The sequence below is a fragment of the Rhopilema esculentum genome, chromosome 16 (genome assembly GCF_057945365.1).
Source record: "Rhopilema esculentum isolate cy_ngs chromosome 16, ASM5794536v1, whole genome shotgun sequence".
In the NCBI taxonomy this organism is placed as follows: Eukaryota; Metazoa; Cnidaria; class Scyphozoa; order Rhizostomeae; family Rhizostomatidae; genus Rhopilema; species Rhopilema esculentum.
Window position 1 is genome coordinate 15,153,719 of NC_142830.1, and position 20,858 is coordinate 15,174,576.

At 35.9% G+C, this 20,858-nt stretch overlaps 2 protein-coding genes across 2 annotated transcripts; both read right to left on the bottom strand.

Moving 5' to 3' along the window:
• Positions 1-585: 585 nt before the first annotated feature.
• Positions 586-6,698, bottom strand: LOC148958390 (all-trans-retinol 13,14-reductase-like). The gene is made up of 6 exons (XM_089112872.1): positions 6,316-6,698; positions 5,191-5,356; positions 4,597-4,862; positions 4,085-4,286; positions 3,109-3,306; positions 586-2,598 (listed from the first exon to the last, which is right to left on the bottom strand). Exons 1-6 carry the CDS (start codon positions 6,535-6,537, stop codon positions 1,754-1,756), a joined length of 1,899 nt encoding a protein of 632 aa, XP_088968998.1. The 5' UTR covers positions 6,538-6,698; the 3' UTR covers positions 586-1,753.
• Positions 6,699-8,942: 2,244 nt separating this feature from the next.
• On the bottom strand, positions 8,943-20,793 carry LOC148958391 (coronin-1C-A-like). The gene is made up of 15 exons (XM_089113080.1): positions 20,638-20,793; positions 20,261-20,328; positions 19,839-19,885; positions 19,484-19,516; positions 18,418-18,487; positions 18,094-18,238; positions 17,516-17,611; positions 16,197-16,277; positions 15,238-15,322; positions 14,989-15,069; positions 12,647-12,749; positions 11,439-11,482; positions 10,047-10,130; positions 9,514-9,597; positions 8,943-9,183 (listed from the first exon to the last, which is right to left on the bottom strand). Exons 1-15 carry the CDS (start codon positions 20,727-20,729, stop codon positions 9,079-9,081), a joined length of 1,218 nt encoding a protein of 405 aa, XP_088969206.1. The 5' UTR covers positions 20,730-20,793; the 3' UTR covers positions 8,943-9,078.
• Between the last annotated feature and the right edge of the window lie 65 nt (positions 20,794-20,858).

Here is a 20,858-nt window from a genome sequence, read left to right on the forward strand (position 1 = left end):
AATAATGAAACTAAAAAATAATGAATGGAAACAATTTGTATGCAACACTAGTATACAATGTTTCCGCTATTTCGTGCCATCTTCAAATTTGAACATATATGGAAATGAAGAATAATTTTATAGGAAATTGCTTAAAATATCAAAAAACACAAAGAAACTTCAAAGAATAGGAAAATCCGTCAAGATCAACTCTTACGAAGAAGCAAAACAACCTTCCCTTAGATTGCTGTTCTTTACATTGAAAATCTTTGCTTTTAATCTATGCTCCCTGGAATTTATAAACTGAGGAAAATTTGTTCTTTCTCCTTGGCTCAGAATGATAGGTTATAAGTTTTCTGAACGCCACAAATTTAAGTTTTTTCTTGAAATCAAATAGCTAAAACCGTCCGATTTTAAGCCATTAATAAATTTCCATATTTTTTCTGGGATTCTAACAGTTAATGCTGATTTTTTTTAATGGTAAATTCATATAAAAAATTAATGAAAGAAAAATTATATGATTAATTCTGCAAAAGGTTTGCATCAAAGAGTTTTTGAAACAACAAGAAGTTTCAGATCTATTAATCTCGCAAAGGAGAGACAAGATTCTTTCTGATATTTCAAAACAGAGAAATAAATCAGTTATGTGACGAATAATGTAAGATTCAATAATCGTATCTTTCACTTGGAACAGCAAACAAATTGCGTATTTATTCTAGCCAGGAGCGTAGCGTGCGGGGGTGTGGGGTGTGACGCTCCCAACTTTCAGAGAACTCGTCGGTAGATTTACATTTCAAACAAAAAAGTTTTTACCAAATGAAACAAAAGAACTTCTGTCGGTAAAATATGGTTTTGCATCTCCCACACCTGCCAGCGACAAAGGTCACGCTACGCCACTGATTCTAGCTTCTACACAAAAATATATTTTCTTTGAATCTATAAATTGATGAACAAAATTGGATGAGATAAATTACAATAAAGTTTCATTTACACAATAAAAGTGATTATGTCGTGCCTTTCTATCGAAGCATTTCTCCTATAATTTTATAATTATTCTTATGATGTCCTAAATGCCTAAGGTTGTGGAGAAAAAATTAACTTTAGAGTTCAAAGGCAATATCAATTTGTTGGTTCTGGTGAGAAGGTAATTTCTTAGACTTGTCCATCACAAAAATGATGGTTTCATTAGTGCTGCAAAAAGTTTTGGGTTCGGAAACTGGGTTGCCAGAAAATTTTCGGAGTTGGCAGAAAACTCGTTAGACACGAGAGTATTCGACAAAAGCGAATTATACTTTTAAGTTTTATTGCAAGTGACATATCGTCCTTGAGGCAGCCAATTAAACACAAAAACAATCCTTAGATGAATCAGTCTTTATCAGCAATTTGTAACTTATATCTGCAAAATGTTCATATGCCAGAAAACAGATTGCCAGGAGGAAAAATTGATCTTGATTTTTAGCACGACTAAGTGGCTTTCACCAGCCTTGGTGTACAGTCAGCGAGGACTGTCACTGAACTAAAAAGTACCACAGCGAATGAAACGAAATGTAGGAACAGCTAAAAATCAACCCTAAATAATGGTCAAATCAAGCAAAAGCTACAACAATCACATCAGCCTAAAAACTAAAAACAGATCATTAACAGTTTAACATTTCCAGTACTATATTGATATGACTACACATTGCATGAGCGCACAATCAGAGACAATGCCAAGGAATTCACTAAATTTATGCATGCTAAAAGCATTTTATCACTCATTGACTCATAAAGTCTTTCATTGCACCTTTTTCTCTGCTTCCCGTTTCATTTTCCCTGTGAATCTTACGATGTCGACCAGCAAGTTGCGATGCAGCGCCTCCGAAGCAGCCATCAGACCCCCAAACATCGCACCTGAAAAGCCACATGTGAACACATCCTGCCCAGTGAGTATAAGACCTGGTATTGACGTTTTAGGCCTAAGGGTTGCAGCCGCTTCTGGGGTGAAACGTGCCCTGTTGTGATCGGCACCATAGATCTCTCCACGTGGGGAACCGATGTAGTAATTGTTGGTTACAGGTGAACCAACCTCAAAGTATTCTTTTTTGTCTTTGATTTGAGGGAAAAGTTTGCAAGTTTGCTGCCACATGCGCTCCCCGATTCTGTTTTTGATTTCTTCATAATCATCACCACGTTTGCCAACTCTCGCTGCATCCCAGTCTGAAAACCAGTTGTAGTTTCCTAATGTTACAATTGCGCAAGTTGTTTTTCCAGGATAGCGTTGGTCCCATGTTGGATCCTTTGTGGATGGAAATGAGACAAACAACAAGGGTATGTCCTTGGTACCGACCTCGGAAGCACTCAGACTCATGTAATCATCAAAGATTTTGTCAAAATCATTATCTGAGTAGACCCAGAAATTCTGACGCTTCACTCCAAGCTCTTCCTTAGTGGCATCAAGTCCAACAAAGGCAGTGAGTGCTCCGGGCCCATGTCTGATGCAAGACAGAGCTTCTTTTATTTCTGGTTTCTGTCTCAAGCTTGGTGGAAGCAGACGCTCATAGGTGTTGTATATGCCAGCATCTGATATAACCAGTGGTGCTTTTATATCAAAATCTTCACCTCCTTTTTTCACCCTTACGCCTATAGTGGGGAAAAATGTCATCTAGATGGTCGTTTAAAATATGGAATAAAATTGGGACAAAAACTTCTGCATATTTCGTCAATAAATTTCAATTTTTTCTCATTATGTTTTAAAGAAAGTTTGAAACATCAAAAACTAAAGACTTAAGGAAAATGGGCATCTAAGGAAGCTATTTTTTCTTTAATTACTAAAGCCACAACTAAAGGCCGGTTTACACTTGACTTGAGCGAATTTTAAATGATTCTTCCGAGAAATCTCCAAGCGTGTTTATGGCTCTCCTCTTGTTTCTTGGCAAAAAATTCGCTGGAAACTTGAACTCCTTTCAACTTTCATATTTCGCTAGTAAATTCGCTTATGCTCAAAAAGAACAAAAGACATTCCAATCGCTGACGAATTCACTGAAGATTTGCTCAAGTGGAAACCAGCTTTTAGTCACAATAATAAGATGACACGCATAAGATGACAAAAACCTTAAAAAAACAGACAAAATTATCGATGCACCAACTTACCAATGGCATTCCCAGAGTTGTCCACCAAAATCTCAGTTACAGGTGCTCGGACAAGTACATTTCCCCCAGCTCTTCTAATGACAGGAACAGAGTGAAAGGCAATCTCACTTGCTCCACCAGAAGGGTAATACCCACCATGCATGAAATGATTCAGAAGGAGGCTCTGCATTATAAATGGGGCATCTTTAGGGATAGTACCTTTCAAAAGAAAATAAAATTTCAGTTTCATCATTTCTACAATCACCATCACCTGAGACTTAAAGGTACAGTAAGTACAGTGCTGGAATATTTCAGGTCATGTCGAGGAGAGATCATGCCTTTTAAACAAGCTGGCCATAACAGACTGAAATTTTTAAATGGTGATTTTGCATCTTGTGCTCTCTTCAAGGTTAACATAAGGTGAACAAAGTTGTATTCTACGGTTTGGTAGCCTGTGTTCTAGACCTCTATCAAGTCAGGGGCCTGGAGCACAACCTGAAAACTCATTAAGGCCAATTTTCAAGTGACTATGACACAATTTTATGAATTTAAAAAAACAGATTGGATTTAGCAATATTTCACCACAGGTTAATAACTTATCTGTCACGTTTATTTTGAATAACATTCCTGGTCCCAGTTTTTCAGACAAGAGCCAAAATATATGCCTGGTACCAAGCATTGAAAGTCCAAAATCTGTCATTTTTACCGTTTTTGCAGGGCTGTAGCTACTGGGGAAACCACCTTTCAATAGCTACTGACATCTCCCCTCAATAAAATTTTCTTTTCTAAAATAAAGGTATTTTGCTATATAGGGGTGCTTTTGCAAATTTTCAAGCTTCTCAGCAAATAAAAGCAAGTTTGCCTGAAAACCTCCCTTGAGCAGAAGAGCTATCAAGGCCCGGTGTATTTGTCTGAAACATTTATGACAGTATTTATACTTGAACAAGTTTACCCTCATGATAAATGTAAGAAAACACTTGGTATCAGTTAATCTCACCATAATCGCCAAAGTTATAAGCTAGCACTGCCTTCAAATCCTTGTCTGTGATGATTTCATCAAGTACATCTAGGACAGTCTTCTCGGAAAACTTGAAAAAGTCAGTCACATAGTTGAGCAAACCAGTCTTGATTAGAATTTTGGACATCCATAAAGGCAATGTCTTCACCAAAATATAGCCAGTGACACTTTTTCTAGCTTTCTGTGAAAAGAAAAATGATAACTTAAGAGAGAACACTTTTGGAAGAAAATATGGTCATATTGAACCATTATGCACAAACAATATAACTTGCAAGTAGTTAACTATAAGACATTATCAATACAAAAGAATGGCAGAACTATATTAAAGAATAAAACACACTTCACATGCAAACACAATAGAATGTGCATGCAAAATTTGCTAATCCTAAATATATTAGAATAAAATTTATTCCATAAAAGGTACTGAAGAAAAAACAGTAAGATATACATGCAAATAAAATAGAATGTGCATGCAAATTTGCTAATCTTACCTTTAATAATGCCATGAATGAGTTAATTCCTTTTTCTTCATTGGGAAAATGCTTTATGAGGGTTTTCTTGAATTCCTCTGGACCTGTTCCTACAATTGGAAATTTTCTAGGGTCTTTCTCTAGGTCGCCAATCACAACTGTGTCAAAAACATCGTCAAGTGGAACCCAATCAAGTTGTCCATCAGTAATCTGGTCAGTCAGAACCCTGTTCATAGACTGTCCTGTAATATTGCCAATGTAGTGAATCCCAACATCAAACTCAAAACCTAAAAAGAAGAATTTGCAACTCAACATTTCCACAAATCAAAAGTAATTATTGAAAAATGAACATAATGAATAATAGATAACACAGCATATTATAAAACGAAAATATGCAAATACTTTAGGCATAAAAAGAATGGCTTGGTCATTTAAATTAATATAATAGCAAATGTTGATTACCAAAATTATTGATTTATTGACATCTAGCAACTAAAATAATATCAATGGACGCAACATAAATAACAAACAGATCTAAATTAGTATTAATTGACTATATGCTGAAATGAAACGTTTATGGGAATAACCATATAAATCAAGTTTATAAATACTAACCTTTTTCAATAAAAGTATGGCAACATCCTCCTGCTTGGTCATGTTGTTCTAGAACCAAAACTTTCTTTCCAGATTTTGCCATCAGGGCACCTGTTGTTAGGCCTCCAATTCCACTACCAATTATAATAGCATCAAGATTGCTAGGCACTTTCTTTGACGAGAACCCCTGAAAGGAATGTAAAATAACACTTACACAGAGCATGTACCAATGACTGAAAAGAATACCAGTCTTGGACTTGTCTGTCTACAAGTGTAATTGCTAACATTTAAAAAGAACCAATTTTAACAATAAAAGTTTAAAATCTCTGATAATATGCTAGTTATACCTTTGAAAAATATTCACCAGAAAGAAATCCTTTAATTCTATTGAATTAGAATTGAGTCATGCAAGGAAATAATTTAACATCTTCCTCTTTTCAGTGCTTTAATACCACCTGGAGGTGTTAGAAGGTGGACTTAAAAACTCTTTGCTTTAGTACTCAAAACTCTTTTACAAGTGAAAAATAGGCAGTTAACATACAAGGCAACTTTTCTATTCAGCTGGAGGTCATTTAATTTTTCCATGCATTTCATGTTTTGAACATTTGCAGAAAATGTTTAGCTTGCTTTTATTTTCATTTGAATTGCAGTGCAAAAACTTGAAGGGATTTCTAATTTTTCTTGAAACCCTGCTTGTAGTTGGACTCTAAGAAAGACACCTTCTCTTATTCATGTCTTCTTTTATTCAGACATACTACCTAACGGGTGCTCAAATTTGAAAGGCAGATTCATCAGGCATTTAATAACTAACTTTTTCCCTTAATTTTAGATAGGTCTTGACATACAAGCTTAGTAACCACAACATGACATGCATGCAGTGACCAGTTGAGATGTATAATATTTGAAGATGTAGAAATTTCACGAGACACTGTCTATTCAAACTAGAGGACAAAGGACGATTTTGTTTTCTTTGATTGTGAAGTTGCTACAAGTGGCAGCTCATATGTAAAAAATAATGTAACATCTTAATATATTTAATCGCTTGGTGAATACATCTTTGCGAAACATTGGCCAAGTTTAGCTGAAACTTGAAAAACACAGGCATAGATCCAAGCATTGAAACTCTACAAGAAATTGTGGCCTTACGTCTTTGATAACAGCATCCCTCTTGCTCTTGTCAGTCACCAATGGACTCGGGTTTCGCAAAAACTCTGTTGAAAATGGATTCACTGCTGCCAATGGTGCTTTCCATATCCGAATCAACTGCCAAACTAGCAAGATTACAAGTACGACGAAAGCCAGCGACAAATAATTGAACTTTTGTACCAACTCGAAGAGAAAGGCAAAAATCTTTTCTACGAGAACCATCTTCAGTCTTGTGGGGCCAACCCAACCTCAGCTTGCATGTGAGAATGCTAATATTCTAAATCTTTGAATTTTTAAGTTTGTTTTGACCAGCCTTGCGAAATTCAAGATCTAATTGCGAAATGGAACACCTCGTGATGGTGGTTGCTCAACTCAAGGAAGGAAAGGAGAGCGAAGACCAATGTGTTGTTGTTGTTGCTGTCAAGGGCCTGACCTTGAAGGACATTTCGTTGCAGGAGGAACTTTTGGTGGGAAATGAAAATAGAGAATGAAAATTTGAGTAAACATGAAAATTTGGAGATTTATCTTCGACATTCAACTGTCATTGAGGCAATTTATAATGCAACAACCTTCAGTCAAAACAAATAAAGATTTATACAAACTTAAACAATTCAATATTATCATGCATTTTCTGTTGCTAACACTTTGATAAAGACGTTTCGGTGATTTCAATCATTGGGTAATGGACCTCTAGAGAGACAAGAGCTTTTGCTGCACTGTAGCAACTGGGTTCAAGTTTTCCATCCTTTAAGAATAAACCAATTTGGCACTTCGTGTTCTACGGCCCTATATAGAACAAGAACAGAAATAGTTCCTGTGCCAAAGATTTCCTGAATAAGAACAGAAGACGGAAATAGGAGTCTGGCAAGAGTGGGCACTGACACCATTGCTATTCAACCAATTTAAGCCACCGAAAGCATACATCAGCATAGCTTGATAACCAGACCCTATCGGGGTCATCAACAAAGTGAAGAAAACGGAATAACCTATGGCATATTGACGATATGGTCCTACTAGCTGAATATCTCAAAAACTGACAAATGTGGAAATTTGAAAGGGAAGGTAATAAAAAGTAAAAATTTGACATTTGTGCGGATGGAAAAGATCTGAAGCAGACAGCTAAGCCTGCCTTTCTTTGAAATTTACCACTAAACGATGGAAGACGTGAGAGCGAAATTAAATATACCCATAGTGTAAAAAGCCCTTAATGAAAAGCTTTTAATTTCAATTTGGCTAAAGATGACGCTGTGTAAGTGTGTGTTTTGTGTGTCCTCTTGCATAGAGCCGAAGTTGGGGCAGTTAACAAAGCAATGGTAAAGAAACATCTGAAATGTGTTACCAGCAGCAGGCGTATAAAGAAATCAATCAAAATTATAAAATCAAAAGGCCGAGTCTCTTTCCTCATCTTATGACATACTAGCAAAAAAATTCCAGTTGAAAAAAGACCAAGGCCAGAAGAAAAAAGGCGAACCCAGGATGAAGTTGTTAAAAACACAAAGAAGGGAGCTCAAAATAAAACAATGGAGACCGAGGGTTGTCAACCTCTTTGAAGGAGACAGCAGTACTGCCTGACTGTAAAATGTTTTAGCAGCGTATTGTTATCAAGTTTTAGATACTTAGAGGTTTCTGGCTTTGTTTTGTACAAAGAATGTTTTTTATCAGGTCTTCGAAGTTTACTATCATTTCCAACTCCCCCTACCCCCCCCCCCTGAGATCGATATTTAGGCCCTGTTTACACGGGGTCGGATCAAAACAGATCCGAACTCATTTTTGAGGGGGTGTTTACACGGGATCGGATCTGAAAATATTTGCGTTTACACGGGATCGGATCCGTATGGATCCAAGATTCGCAGATTTGTGTGCTCACTCCAATAATTGAATTTTGGCGGCAATTATTAAACCTCGGAAGGGAGGAAATTATGTTTTATTTTACAGAGATCGAAGGCTATTGTATCTGCCTTCGTATCTTGTTTTACTTTTTCTCAAAAAGATGCTCTTTAGATTTTGTTTACTTTATTTTCCAGCACAACTTTCCGCAGTAGAGCCGTCCCCTCATCAGTCCAACCAAAAACTTTGCTCTTTGGTCCTTTATTTATCAACCTCTTTATTCATTTTAAAAAAGCAGAAATTTTGATAAAAGATTTGATAGCTGAGGTTAAACCAAGTCGAAAGATTCGAAACAATAAAATTTCTTGTCTATCCTTACCTATCCCAAACGGGACCATCTTAAAAAGGGATCCCAAACGGGTAAGGACAGCAGATCCAAATGGGATCGAATCCGCCAGGTCCAGTGTAAACACAAAGCCCATCCGAACCACTTTGGATACGGATCCGTTCGGATCCGATCCCGTGTAAACAGGCTATCAAAGCCTTTAAAATTACAAAAGGTAACGGAATTAACAAAAATTTACTCTGGCATTCTGTTCTGAATAAAATGCAAAAATTTGCTGCTATACCTGCTGTGCAATGTAAGCCTCGTTTTCGTACAGAAATCATAGAAATTGAGGACGCAGTAGAGAGGTTTCCGGTTCCCAATTAGGGTTGTAAGCAAAGGCACAGAAAATAACTCTTTGCTGAAAATAAGTCACTTACAAGTGGCAGAAATTAGGATGCAAAAGCAACATAGATACCAAAAACGTGTTCATTTCAAAATAATTTTGAAAAACCTATCATATAAATATATGTTATATCTAAATAAAAATTCAAAATTTAATAATTTCTTTACAATCTATTTCTAAAATTTGTTATAATCAAACCAGTTTACTAAGATCTGCAGCTGTTGTCTTGGTTCTGATGCCACATGCGCACAGTCGAATCATAACTGCTTGATACAAGCAATGAAAATTCATTGCAGAACATCAAATCCCGCTGAAAGAATAAGATTATACCCCTCCGTTACGCTGGCGATCGCTTAAAGGCAATCGAAAGATACAAAACTGGCTTCAGCCACCTGTCAATCAACATTAGCCAATCAACAAGCGTGGGAGTGGAATCACACTCATTGATTGGTCAATTCTTGATTGAAAGATGGCTTAAGCGCCATTGGTATCTGTCGATTACCTTTAAGATTTTTCAGTTCAAACATTACTTAATGATTATTAACATGCTGGCAAAACAAATCTATTTTTCGACATGTCGAATTAAACTAAATTTGCTCTTTAAAAAGTTATAATCAAATAGCAAGACAAAAATCCTCACCACGCGCCCTTCGTGTCCTTTTAATCTCTGGACAATTTTGCCGGATGAAACCTCAAAGACGCAAATACTATTGTCATCTGAAGTCTGTAAGAGATATTTCCGCTGTTAAGATCATGCTGCTATAATTTCACGTTAAAATTTCAAGATATTAAAGAATCGTTCCCTTTCCCGGAAGACAATTTCCTTCAAACTTTAATTAGCGATATTGCTAGATATTGCCTATCTAAAAGAAAGATCAATCTGGCATATAACATTTACCCTTTTAGAATGTTGAATAATATGGCTCCATAAGCAAAATCAATCTATAATGTGCAAGTATAGCGGTTTAAATGGGTTCCGGGTTCCGTAAACGGCGTTCACTAAACGGCGTTCCGTAAACGGCGTTCACTAAACGGCGTTCCGTAAACGGCGTTCAGTAAACGGCGTTCAGTAAACGCAGGGCGATCAGTTTGGCAGCGGATCCATTTCAATCTGACCCTTATTGTTTCACAATGTAAAAATAATCGTTCAAAGGCTAAAATTTTGTTACTTACCGTGTAGAAATATCGTTCAGAGGGATGCCAGCAGTTCCTCGGCTGACTATATTCATCGTTAATGACCCCATAATAATTGGCTACCTAAAGAGAACAGGGGGTTAAGAAAATGGCATTCAGTATCTTTCATTCAAATTATCTTTGACTTTCATAAAACTAGAATGAGAATCAAAAACAGTACTGCAAGCGATTCTAGGGGGTGCACTAGCAATCACAAAAATGCCTCATTGTATCAGAATGGCATGCAGCAAAATTCCGGCCTTTTTGAGCAATTTTCTTAACATTTAAAGTTAATAGCTGATGTCACAGTGGATCATTATGTAATCTCCTTTGTCTGGACGGGGCTATAGTTCAGTGGACAACTTGGATAGGCCTCCTCGTATGTTTATTCGCTCCTATCATTTAATACACTTGAGTATCCATGTCTTGAGGGAGCATTTGCCACATGGCGTCTGCATCCTATCTTTCTCAGCGTATCAATTTGTGCACTTTCACAAAGCTGCATGATTATATCTTGTATTGCTCGAACATTCCCCCTAAGCCAAGCGCACAAAGCAGACTTTTGTCGCAAAAGACTAAGATTTTTGTTTTTCTCGAATGAACTATTTAACTAGTTAGTATTTCCCCCTTCTTTGCTATGATTTTCCAGTGAACGATGTGCTGCCTTCTTTGGAGGGAAAGAACTCAAAGTGAATCATATGAACAAAAATAAACGTTTGATCGGTTTTTAGAATGTAAAGCCTTTCTTCCGACCCCGTACACTGCACGAAACTTCTCTTTTATCGAAATAACCAAAGACAAATATCAAATATCTAATCTCAGAGATTATCGCAAAAGACCTTTCGATTTTGATCCCGCACACTGAAGATTTTTATCGTAAAGGAAAAAAATCTTCGTCTTTTGCGACAAAAATCTGCTTTGTGCGCTAGGCTTTATTATGGTTGCAATGACTTTCGGAGAGATGTTTCAAACCTATTACGTCACAGCGCCGATTTGGCCGCGTTCAAGTGGTATCATTTTATAAGATCCATTTTTCAGCTCATGGGCGGATTATTCAGAGGAGTCCAGGGCGGTGAAAGAAACTGAAAACGACATCTTAACAAGCGAAAAAACTCTACAAAATCGACGAAAATCGTTGTTCGCTTAATGTGCCCTTTAAATGCTTTGCTGATAAGTGAAAACATTTAGCTTCATCTGAGTGTCATATTTTGAAATTTGAACGCAAGATCTATCTTGTTCTATTCTCGTTGATAATACCCTGGGCCACTCGTTTCTTTTCTACTTCTCTAACCATTGCATGCCTAGCTTTTCGTTTCATGCTAGCCTGCTTGCCAGAACCAAATCTAAATTGAACTGCATTAACTGAATCACGAGATAAGAACATGCAAATACCTGTGCTCCATCATTTATTTCAAAAAGAATAATTCTTTGCTGATCTACAAATAAAAACAGTTTCACTGTTCTGTGTTCGTGTTAAGCTACAAAACAGAACTTAAACTAGACTTACAGTAGGCAACGATAGCATGAAGAAAAACAAACAATCATCATTACAGCGCAAAATAAATTACCATTGCATTGACAGCGGTAAAATATCTCAGTGATTAAACGTCTAGGAAAAAATGGTAGGGCTATTTTCAAAAGCTACTAGAAAAAATCAAAGTCACATTTGATATTCCATTATCATACATGAGAATATTTAAAACGCTATTTATAAATGCATGAAACAATACTTTAAAAATCTGAGCATAAGAGAACTGACAAAATGCTCTCGCGTGCAGGAAAAAAACTAACAAACCGGGGAGGATTTTCCAAGGGGGAATATTGAAAAGAAAAAATAAAAAGGCTTAAGTAGAAACTGACTTGGAAAACTATGTGAAAGTAGGGTCCTTAGAAAGGACCTTGTAGGGATGTAGAAATATGGAAGGGAAAAACATTCAAAGACTTTAGATGAAACATACTGTGGAAAACTCTGGTGAAAGAGCAATAACGGGGAACTTTCAAATGTGAAATTGTGAATACGAAAACATGTCTTAAGACCTTAGGTCAAAGAACCTTCAAAAATTATGTGGACAAGGGAACTAAGGGAGAACTGATGAGAAGGAAAAAATGAAAAGGCTCTAGAAGAAAGCAACTTTGAAAAACAATGAAAAAAAAGTCCTAAGAGAGGATTTTCGAACGTGGGAATATTACAGGAAAGAATATTTTGAGTTGATCTGAGGATAATCGCACTAAAGGAGAAAGGAAAGAACAGGAAAAAGTTCTTTTGAAAAAGTAATGTTGGAAAACACAGAGGATAACTTTCATTGGGGAATGTTTTCAAATGTAAAAACTTCCAGATGCTTTGGAAAGCAAACTTTAATACTAAGAGCCCTAACAGGCGGCTTTCGAATGTTAGTTTTTTAAGGAGGCCAAACTGTCCTGGGAACCTTTTCGAAAGTAGCCGAGCCCATTCGTAATAGATTTGAGCCTTGATTTTAAGCAAAATTTTCATTTCAACTCTTGATCTCTCCCCTCCCTATATTGACCTATTGCAAATTATGTGAAATGTTAATATTTAGATGATAATGCTTCTGTGGTGGCAATGAAAGAATATTATATACCTGTGCTGGTGAGCAGATATCTGCCACTTGGAGAAATGTTCAAGTCCATGGCATTGAAGCTGACGTAATCATCCCCAAACGCATTCATGTTCAACTGAACACACTGGAAAAGCAATTTGTAAGAACAAAAGCTAAAAGATCAGCCTTAAGCAAATCTTAGATACAGATATGCACAAAAATCATCAAAATGATTTGGACTATGGCCTATATTCTCAGGTGCCGTGTTACTAACAATAACAATAGGTAATAACAATGAGAAAAACTTAACGGGATAAAAACTTCAATACATTGTTGTTATCAATACTTGTCCTGTAAAAAGAAAAATGCTTTCAATAAAAGTATAAATGTATTACAACTGTAGGCTCAGAAAAGCTCTATTGTATTAATATATCAAAACCAGATACATAGAAATTGCTTAAAATCGAAGCAAAAGCAGATACATTGTCAAATGTCCTTGCATCTAGTGATAGTTTATTAAATAGCTTGAAACCAATAAAAACGGAGTGCAGTAAGGTTGCGGTCTCTCCCCGGACCTTTTCAATTCAAATAGCGAAATGATTCTTGGAAAAATTAGTGATGTGGAAGGTTGCATTGTTGATGGAGTGAATATCGATAATCTACAATATGCTTACGACAAGGAATTGATAGAAGAATCAGAACAAAAGCTACAAGATATGATAGACATGAAGGTAACAGCAAGTCAAGAGAGAGGACTAGACCTAAACACAAAAAGACAGAATGCATGATAACATCAAAGAGACCTCTTGTCGCTTAGCAAGTCAAGGAGATAACTTTGAACAAGTCCACATCTTGGTTGTTTGCTCAACACCAAAGATGATGTGTCTACCTGAAGTTAAGAAAAAGATCACTATAGCGAAGGCTGCATTCAACAACATGCATTCGATAATTAAAGATAAATTCAACTCAATGAAAACTGAAGTAAAAATCCTGAAAACATATGTCTGGTCAATCCTTCTATTTGGGTGCGAGTGTTGAACTATAAGCAAAGAGACAGAAAAGAAAATTGTGGCAGCAGAGATGTAGCTTCTACGCAGGATGTTGAGAATATTATGGATTAAGGCCCTGTTCACACGGTACCGGATTCATTTCATATCGAATTCATTGACTCAATCCGATAAGAATATCAAGCTCTGTTCACACGATACCGGATTCATTTCATATCGGATTCACTGACCCAATCCGATAAGAATATCAAGCTCTGTTCACACGATACCGGATTCATTTCATATCGGATTCACTGACCCAATCCGATAAGAATATCAAGCTCTGTTCACACGATACCGGATTCATTTCATATCGGATTCACTGACCCAATCCGATAAGAATATCAAGCTCTGTTCACACGATACCGGATTCATTTCGTATCGGATTCACTCCTGTTCACACAGTGCCGCTACGCTTCAACACTGTTCTGAAAAACCCATTGTCTTTTAGCAGTTGCATAGCAACGTGGAATGTTGTTCGTTGTTTTGCTCTTTTTCTGATTAAATGCATTCTTTGACAAGACATAATTGATACGCTGTTTTGTTTTGAAGAAGAACTATTTCGAAATCAATTTTAAACCATCTAATTTTCCTTTGCATTTATCTTGTGAAGCTCATCATCATCGCAAGAAGCATATTTATTGTTTCACTAGATCCACTGTCATTTCGTGCCTTGAAAAGAGTGCCAAACTGTTTTTAAAATCCCCGAAAACGAAGCTTCCTTTTCGAAACAGAGGTTCCGGAGCGAAACCGTATCGGATTCATGCGTTCACACGAGTTAAAAGTGATCCGATATGATTCTATTCCACATTCACTCACAGCGGAATGGTTTGGCTCCGCAAAAACGATAGGGAGCGTATCGGATTCAAGCGTCGTCGTGTGAACAGAAGGCCTATCCGATATGAAAAGTGATCCGATACGAAATGAATCCGGTATTGTGTGAACAGGGCCTAAGAAAGTTTTAAACAAAGAAGTGTTAAGAAGAGCTGGTGTCAAAATAGAACTTCTCTATATTATAAAAAAGAGGCAGATGTCATTTTTTGACCATATATATAGAAAAGATGACGCTGAGAGAGCTGTGATGACAGGGAAAATTGAGGGGAAGAGAGACCGTAGCAGACAGAGATAGATCCAATGGATTGAGCAAAATCGTGTTTCTGAAAACAGCAGGTTGGAGAGATGATTGGAGGTTTATGACTGCTACCGATGCCTGCAATAGGCCTGGTACTTAAGAAGAAGACACCCATGTAGAAGAAGCCTTTCCTCGCAAATTCAGTTCTTATCTGTGGGAGGTATACACTGCATGGTTATGAAATGAATCATAAGCTTGGACCCTACCTCGTTAATATTTTCCTTCGCAAGGTCGTAAATCCAAAGCATATTGTCGTCTCTCACAGAAGCAATAAGAACATCAGTGTCCTGAATTGAAAAAAAAATTAGTAAGTTGCCGAAAGAATGGACAAGATGCTGTAGGAATTCGCGTGCATTACCAAAAGTTTTGGAACAACTACAACGACAGTGAATTGTCCTTGTGACATGTAGCTACCAAGAAGAAAAATGAATTGAAAAGATATAAAATGTATCCACCTTCTTGAAACAGATCGCCTCAACGCAGCCAGCGTGATCTAGCTTCTTCAGTAAATCAAAACCAGAAGCTTCTTCTTCCTTTATTCTGAACAAAAAAGAATGAAAATAGATACAAGAGATTCAACTGGTATATTTATATCTAACCTTAAAATCTGTAGATATTATAAACGCTTTTGAATATAAAAAGGAAAGAAATTGGAACGGTTATGAACAAATAAGCATATCATGTTTACTATATTATCTACTGTTAAACAAACAACTTGCAAAGAATAAATGATTTAGCGCACCAATTCTGACTAGGAAAAAGATGATTGAACTCCTGATGCTGTGATACTTAAAGCGTAAATCATCTGGTTACTTAATGATGGATTACTGAATAAGAAAGTGGCCACCATTGCCATCGCTAAACCTCTGAACGTGAGACTGCAAGGTATATATTTGCTGCGTAATGGGCGTGGCATGGGCATGGCATGGGCATGACATGGTCATTGATTGGGTGTATTAGGCAAGGCTAGAAGAAACTGCTACTTCAAATTTACTTTAATAGAAATAAATCAATTCTTCATAAATTCGTTGAACAATCTGTGTTGCTTTAGATTTTAAGATATTGGTTCTTTGTTTCCGCCATTAGTCAATTTTCAGATTTACCGACAGAGCCCTGAGTTTGTTGAATTGGCTACGTGACTGTCATACGTCATAAACCGCATCCTTGTTACAAACAACATGTTTGATGGTGCTTCAATGATATATAGTATCTTTCAAAAGATTACCAGGAAAATAACAATTTGATTTTATGAAAAAAAATTTCCTGATTAACCGTGGCTCGATTCACAAGGCATTTGCAAATAGACTAAAGACCATGACAATTATGCAGGATTAACTGCTTAGAAAAAAATACTGCTGTTTTGGGTACTTCTGCTTCATGCAACAATTACCTTACCTTCGTACTTAAATCATACCTGAAAATGCAAATGCTTTTGTCATAGGAAGCTGTGGCGAAGTAACGGCCTGAAGGGGACCATTTCACTCTTACAACATACCTGAAACAAAGATGTGACAGTATTAGATACTCTCCATGCAGTTGAAACAAGAAGCTGACCCATAAAACAAAAACCAAACAATCTTTTGGTGGTACAAAACTTGAAAATGGCTTTGAAAAAGCAAACATTTGAGTAAACTAAAGCTTTTCGTTCGACACTATTCAAAGTATAAAACGTCAGAACATAGATCGAAAACTCTATGCTAGGAAATATATATCCACCTGTGGATCGAAATAGGCCAATCAGAAACGCGAGCAGATGATTGCCCAATCCACTTGCCTGTTGAAAATGTTACCAATGGAGTCCAAAGGTGAAAATGAGCTTCTACACAATAGCGGTTTGTTCATGTTTATGTAGATAGATTCTTAAACTGCTAGATGGAACAACGATCGGGCTTTCCCAATAATCCGAAACATATCGCCATAATAGTTTTTTGCACAATCTGGGTTTTCTAGTAAATGCTGCCCGATAGCGGAATCGCATGTTTTACTTGCTTTTTTGATCTGCAAGACCGAGGAGGTTATTCTAATTGGGCGAGAGTTTTATTTCTAATGCTGGAAGCTAAATGCTGTTTCGTTCTATCCCAAATCTTCGGGTAGTGCGTCCAACGCAGCCAGAATCACACTGGCACGTCAACTCATAGATAACGGAACTCGCTTGGGTGGTAGGAAAATTGAAGAGAAAGCCACTTGAAGACATCACCATAAAAAAAAATTTGCAAACTTGCCAGTTTTTGATATTTTAGATAATTGGGATTTATTGTTTTGGCTGTTTATTATGTTACAGTTTTTGCTATTATTCTTTCATCCTTAAACAGAGCCATCACTAGCTACTGTGCAGAAGGAGGGCTTCCAGGCCCCATTGTGGCCAGCAAAGTTGATGGACTGTCTTTCATTTGTCAACAAATTTGATAATCTTCTGAATAAGCACCCATGAATGGGAACACTTCTTGACTTTGAAGACGAATTTTTTTAACCAGGGTACACCTCCATGTCTGTTCATAGAAACGAGCCAGCTATCAAATTGGGGGGACTTGACAATGCAATAAACTTGGCACATTGAATTGTCTGTTCTTGAAATAATTGCATGTTAGATATAGTTTCTTGGTTCATGGTGGGGATGAGACGGTGTCAACAAACCAAATTGTTTCTAATTCTTTTTTTTCTTAAATGATTAAATCCAACATAAACTGCTTAAAGATAAAAATTGTAACAATAAATCATAAATCACACACATACTTTTTGTGATTTTTATAATGTTCTAAGGGAATTTGTGAGGCTTCAAGATCCCATAAGCAAACCATTCCATCCATTCCTCCAGTTAAGAGAAGACTTCTGTATAGAAATCATAAAATACAACACAAAAGTTGTCAACAAGAATTTGCTAATCATGACAAGTCTAGCATTTTTAAAGTTACACATTTCAATCTCGTTAGTAGAAATACTGATAAATTGCAAGAGCGCAACCTTTCATACTGGTTTTGAGAACATTTTTCATAGATTCGAAATTGTAGCTATATTTAACACCTAACAAATGACATTCAATGCTGCTAAAAGATATTGTATAGGTTGCCAATCAAAGTTTCAAATAATACAAGTTGAGCCATTAAAGACTATAATAGGTTATGAACAAACAATAAAAGTTATATATTGAATAGACATTAAACAAAGGCAACTATCAATTCATGAAGCAGGTAAAAAACATAAAGAAAGAGTAGAGCATAGTGAAAATTACATACACAGCATTGATTTAAATGAACTTTTTATATGAACATTTGTAAAATTAAAAAGCAGATTAAAAAGACTCTAACACTCACTTTTTGGTTGGGTGAAAATCAAGGCAAAGAACAGCTGCTGAATGGAATGGATGTGACTTAGGAATTGTGGTCACAGATGAAGCTTTAAAATCGTTTCCCAGTTCAAATGTGTAGAACAATGTGCCTGAACATGATGATGCAAGAACTAAAATTAAAACAGCAGTTAGATTTGTATTGACCCTTTTTACCAAAATCTGAAAATTGAAAACCAGTAGGCAGGCCTGGAGTAAAAAATTGCAGATGAATTTATAAAGCAACTTAGTTCAATTGATTGAAATATTGAAATTGTGAATGTTGAAAAGAAAACACGGAAAACAAGTATACCTCCATTTGAAGATAGCTGGGAAGCTAACACATTTGCACTTCCTGCAAATCCACAAATAACACAATACTCCTAATCAAGGAAATAAAAAACTCATTTTCAACATTTCAGATTAAAAAAATAAAACACAGACACAGACATTAATAGGGTACATTTAAATCTTCATTAAAACTTCAGGAAAGTTTGAAAACCAGAATAGATATCATTGCCAAATGAAACTCATAAAGTATCTAAAAAACATTGGCATTAACTAAATAGTTTGTAAGTTATCTCATAGGTTTTCTGTGTGTTTGATGAAGACACTTTTCCCTCTCTGGGCTTTGCCAAATTTAAATTTCAAGAAAACAAAGTTCCTTATCAAAATCAAAATTTTTCTAAAGGGACAGTTTGCATAAGAAACAAATTTGCAGATTATATAATTATCATAGTATATAGTTTTAATAATTTTATATAATTTTAGATACTGTAAATATTAATTTTTTTATTTTTTTTTTAAGATTTTCTTTTGTTCTACCAATTTTATGTTGCAGGTCCACATAAGCCATTCTGAGGCTGCCATTTTTTAACCTGCTTTACAAAATAAATGATGAATGTATGTATGTTGGGTGTATGTATGTAGCTGATAAAAAGGGGATGAAATATACTTGTTGTTTATGTACTTGGCTTCTCAAAAAAGTATTTTGATAACATAAAATACATTTATCATTAAAGAAAGGATTTCCAGGTCTTTGTTATTCCCATTTCATTATATTCCAATACAGATAAATTGATATTCCACTACAGATAAACTGACAGGGGTGTAGCTAGCAGAGGGTGTAGGGGTGTGACAACCTCTTCCTTCAAATTTTTCATGAGTATGTCGGTAAATTTCTAGTTGGTGCAAAGATTCCTTGGTTTGTCAGTAAACATGCCTATCAGTAGGTGAAATAGCACCTAAATTTCATATCATCTATGTCTTTGTCCGTAAATTTTACTACTCATGAACCCCCATCCCCTAGTCTGAAAGGTCAAGCTACTGAAAGGCCTTTTTGTGATTAATGATACAAAGATATTGCACCAGCAATTTACCTCATTGACAAAATTTCCATCTCCAGATAAAAGCTAAAAGGAATTCAAATAAATGGAATATCAGTAGTTTATATATTATACCAATAATAATGATAATTTTTGCAAATAGACTAAAAGCCTTCAATAGACCCTTGATGATTGACAGGTGAAAAATTCTAAAAAAAGGTGAAAAATGTCCATTAAATTGTATCAATGTTAAGTACTTTCGGTTTCCAGTCAAATTTTCAAGATGGATTGTATTGCCCTCTAAGTTTTCCAGCTTTGTAAAAATCTTATCTTAAGTAAGAAAGCAAAATATTCTGTGTGAAATCTTTTTTTTGTAAAATTGAAATAGAAAAATGCACAACTATCAAACCTCGCTTCTCTTATTCCGTGTTTTCCCTTCCTTATCTGTCATTTCATCTAAAATTAAATAACCATAAAATAAAAGAAACCTTCCTAGACTTATCATAAATTTTTAAATCATAAATTTTAAAAGGTACTACATTTCCACCTGTAATGGATAATGTAACTGCATGTGCGTAAATATTTCCCAGCCTTAACAGCAAAGGCTACTATCTGCTAAATTACTACTTTGAGTTCAATTGAAATCTTCTCCCCACTAAACAGTTATGATTTTCCTGAAAAAAAAACCTAACGGGGGGATTGAACTTCAGCATTATAAATTTGGTGCAAATAGACAACTAGTTGGCTCCAAGGTGCATCTGTTCCCTGTTCCAATTTATAAATGTCTTTATACCTAGATCCTACTCATTTCAATGGATTGTTAATACTCACCATCAATAAGGGCTAGCAGCTTCCCTGATGCACAAGAGTCACTCGATTTCGCATCATACTGAAATTCACTATTTGATAAAAAACCCATATTATTTAATATCATTTACAAATTAGATAGGTTAATTTAACACTGATGATTTAGTAAAGGCTTCTATAACAGTATTCTCTGTACATAACCAAACCATTACTAAAATCAAAGATGCTTTTAGATTGAGAAGAAATTTAATATGCTGTTTTTTCATGTAGCACTTGGTACTTAGCTCATAATTGATTAAATTAAACATTAAGATTTCTTTGATGAAATGCGTGCCAGCAAATCTGATGTTACTCTGTTTAGCAGATTTACTTTTTTACAACAGAAATAAAAATAAAGCAACCTTTCTGCACTAAGTTGTTTCAAAGTCTGTTGATAACCTTGCTCCTCCAGGAACTGACATATCATAAAAAGTGCTCTCTTTTTTCTCTCCATAATTGTACATTGATTCGTGACTGGAAGGTCAACTGCAGATGAAAACAAACGAGGTCAACGTGACTTCGCTTCTGCTCACCTCCTTTTGAAAGCGAGTCCAATAAATAATTGCATCCTTGTTCCTATGGA

Excerpts from the sequence above, each read along its gene's own strand:
- LOC148958390 (XM_089112872.1), bottom strand. The coding sequence starts at position 6,537 with ATGGTTCTCGTAGAAAAGATTTTTGCCTTTCTCTTCGAGTTGGTACAA. Across the intron at positions 5,357-6,315 it reads GGGATGCTGTTATCAAAGAC|GGGTTCTCGTCAAAGAAAGT; the intron begins GTAAGGCCACAA and ends CATTCCTTTCAG. Across the intron at positions 4,863-5,190 it reads CCATACTTTTATTGAAAAAG|GTTTTGAGTTTGATGTTGGG; the intron begins GTTAGTATTTAT and ends TCTTCTTTTTAG.
- LOC148958391 (XM_089113080.1), bottom strand. The coding sequence starts at position 20,729 with ATGGAGAGAAAAAAGAGAGCACTTTTTATGATATGTCAGTTCCTGGAG. Across the intron at positions 10,131-11,438 it reads AAATAAATGATGGAGCACAG|GTAGCCAATTATTATGGGGT; the intron begins GTATTTGCATGT and ends TGTTCTCTTTAG. Across the intron at positions 9,184-9,513 it reads AAGGACACGAAGGGCGCGTG|CGGGATTTGATGTTCTGCAA; the intron begins GTGAGGATTTTT and ends TTATTCTTTCAG.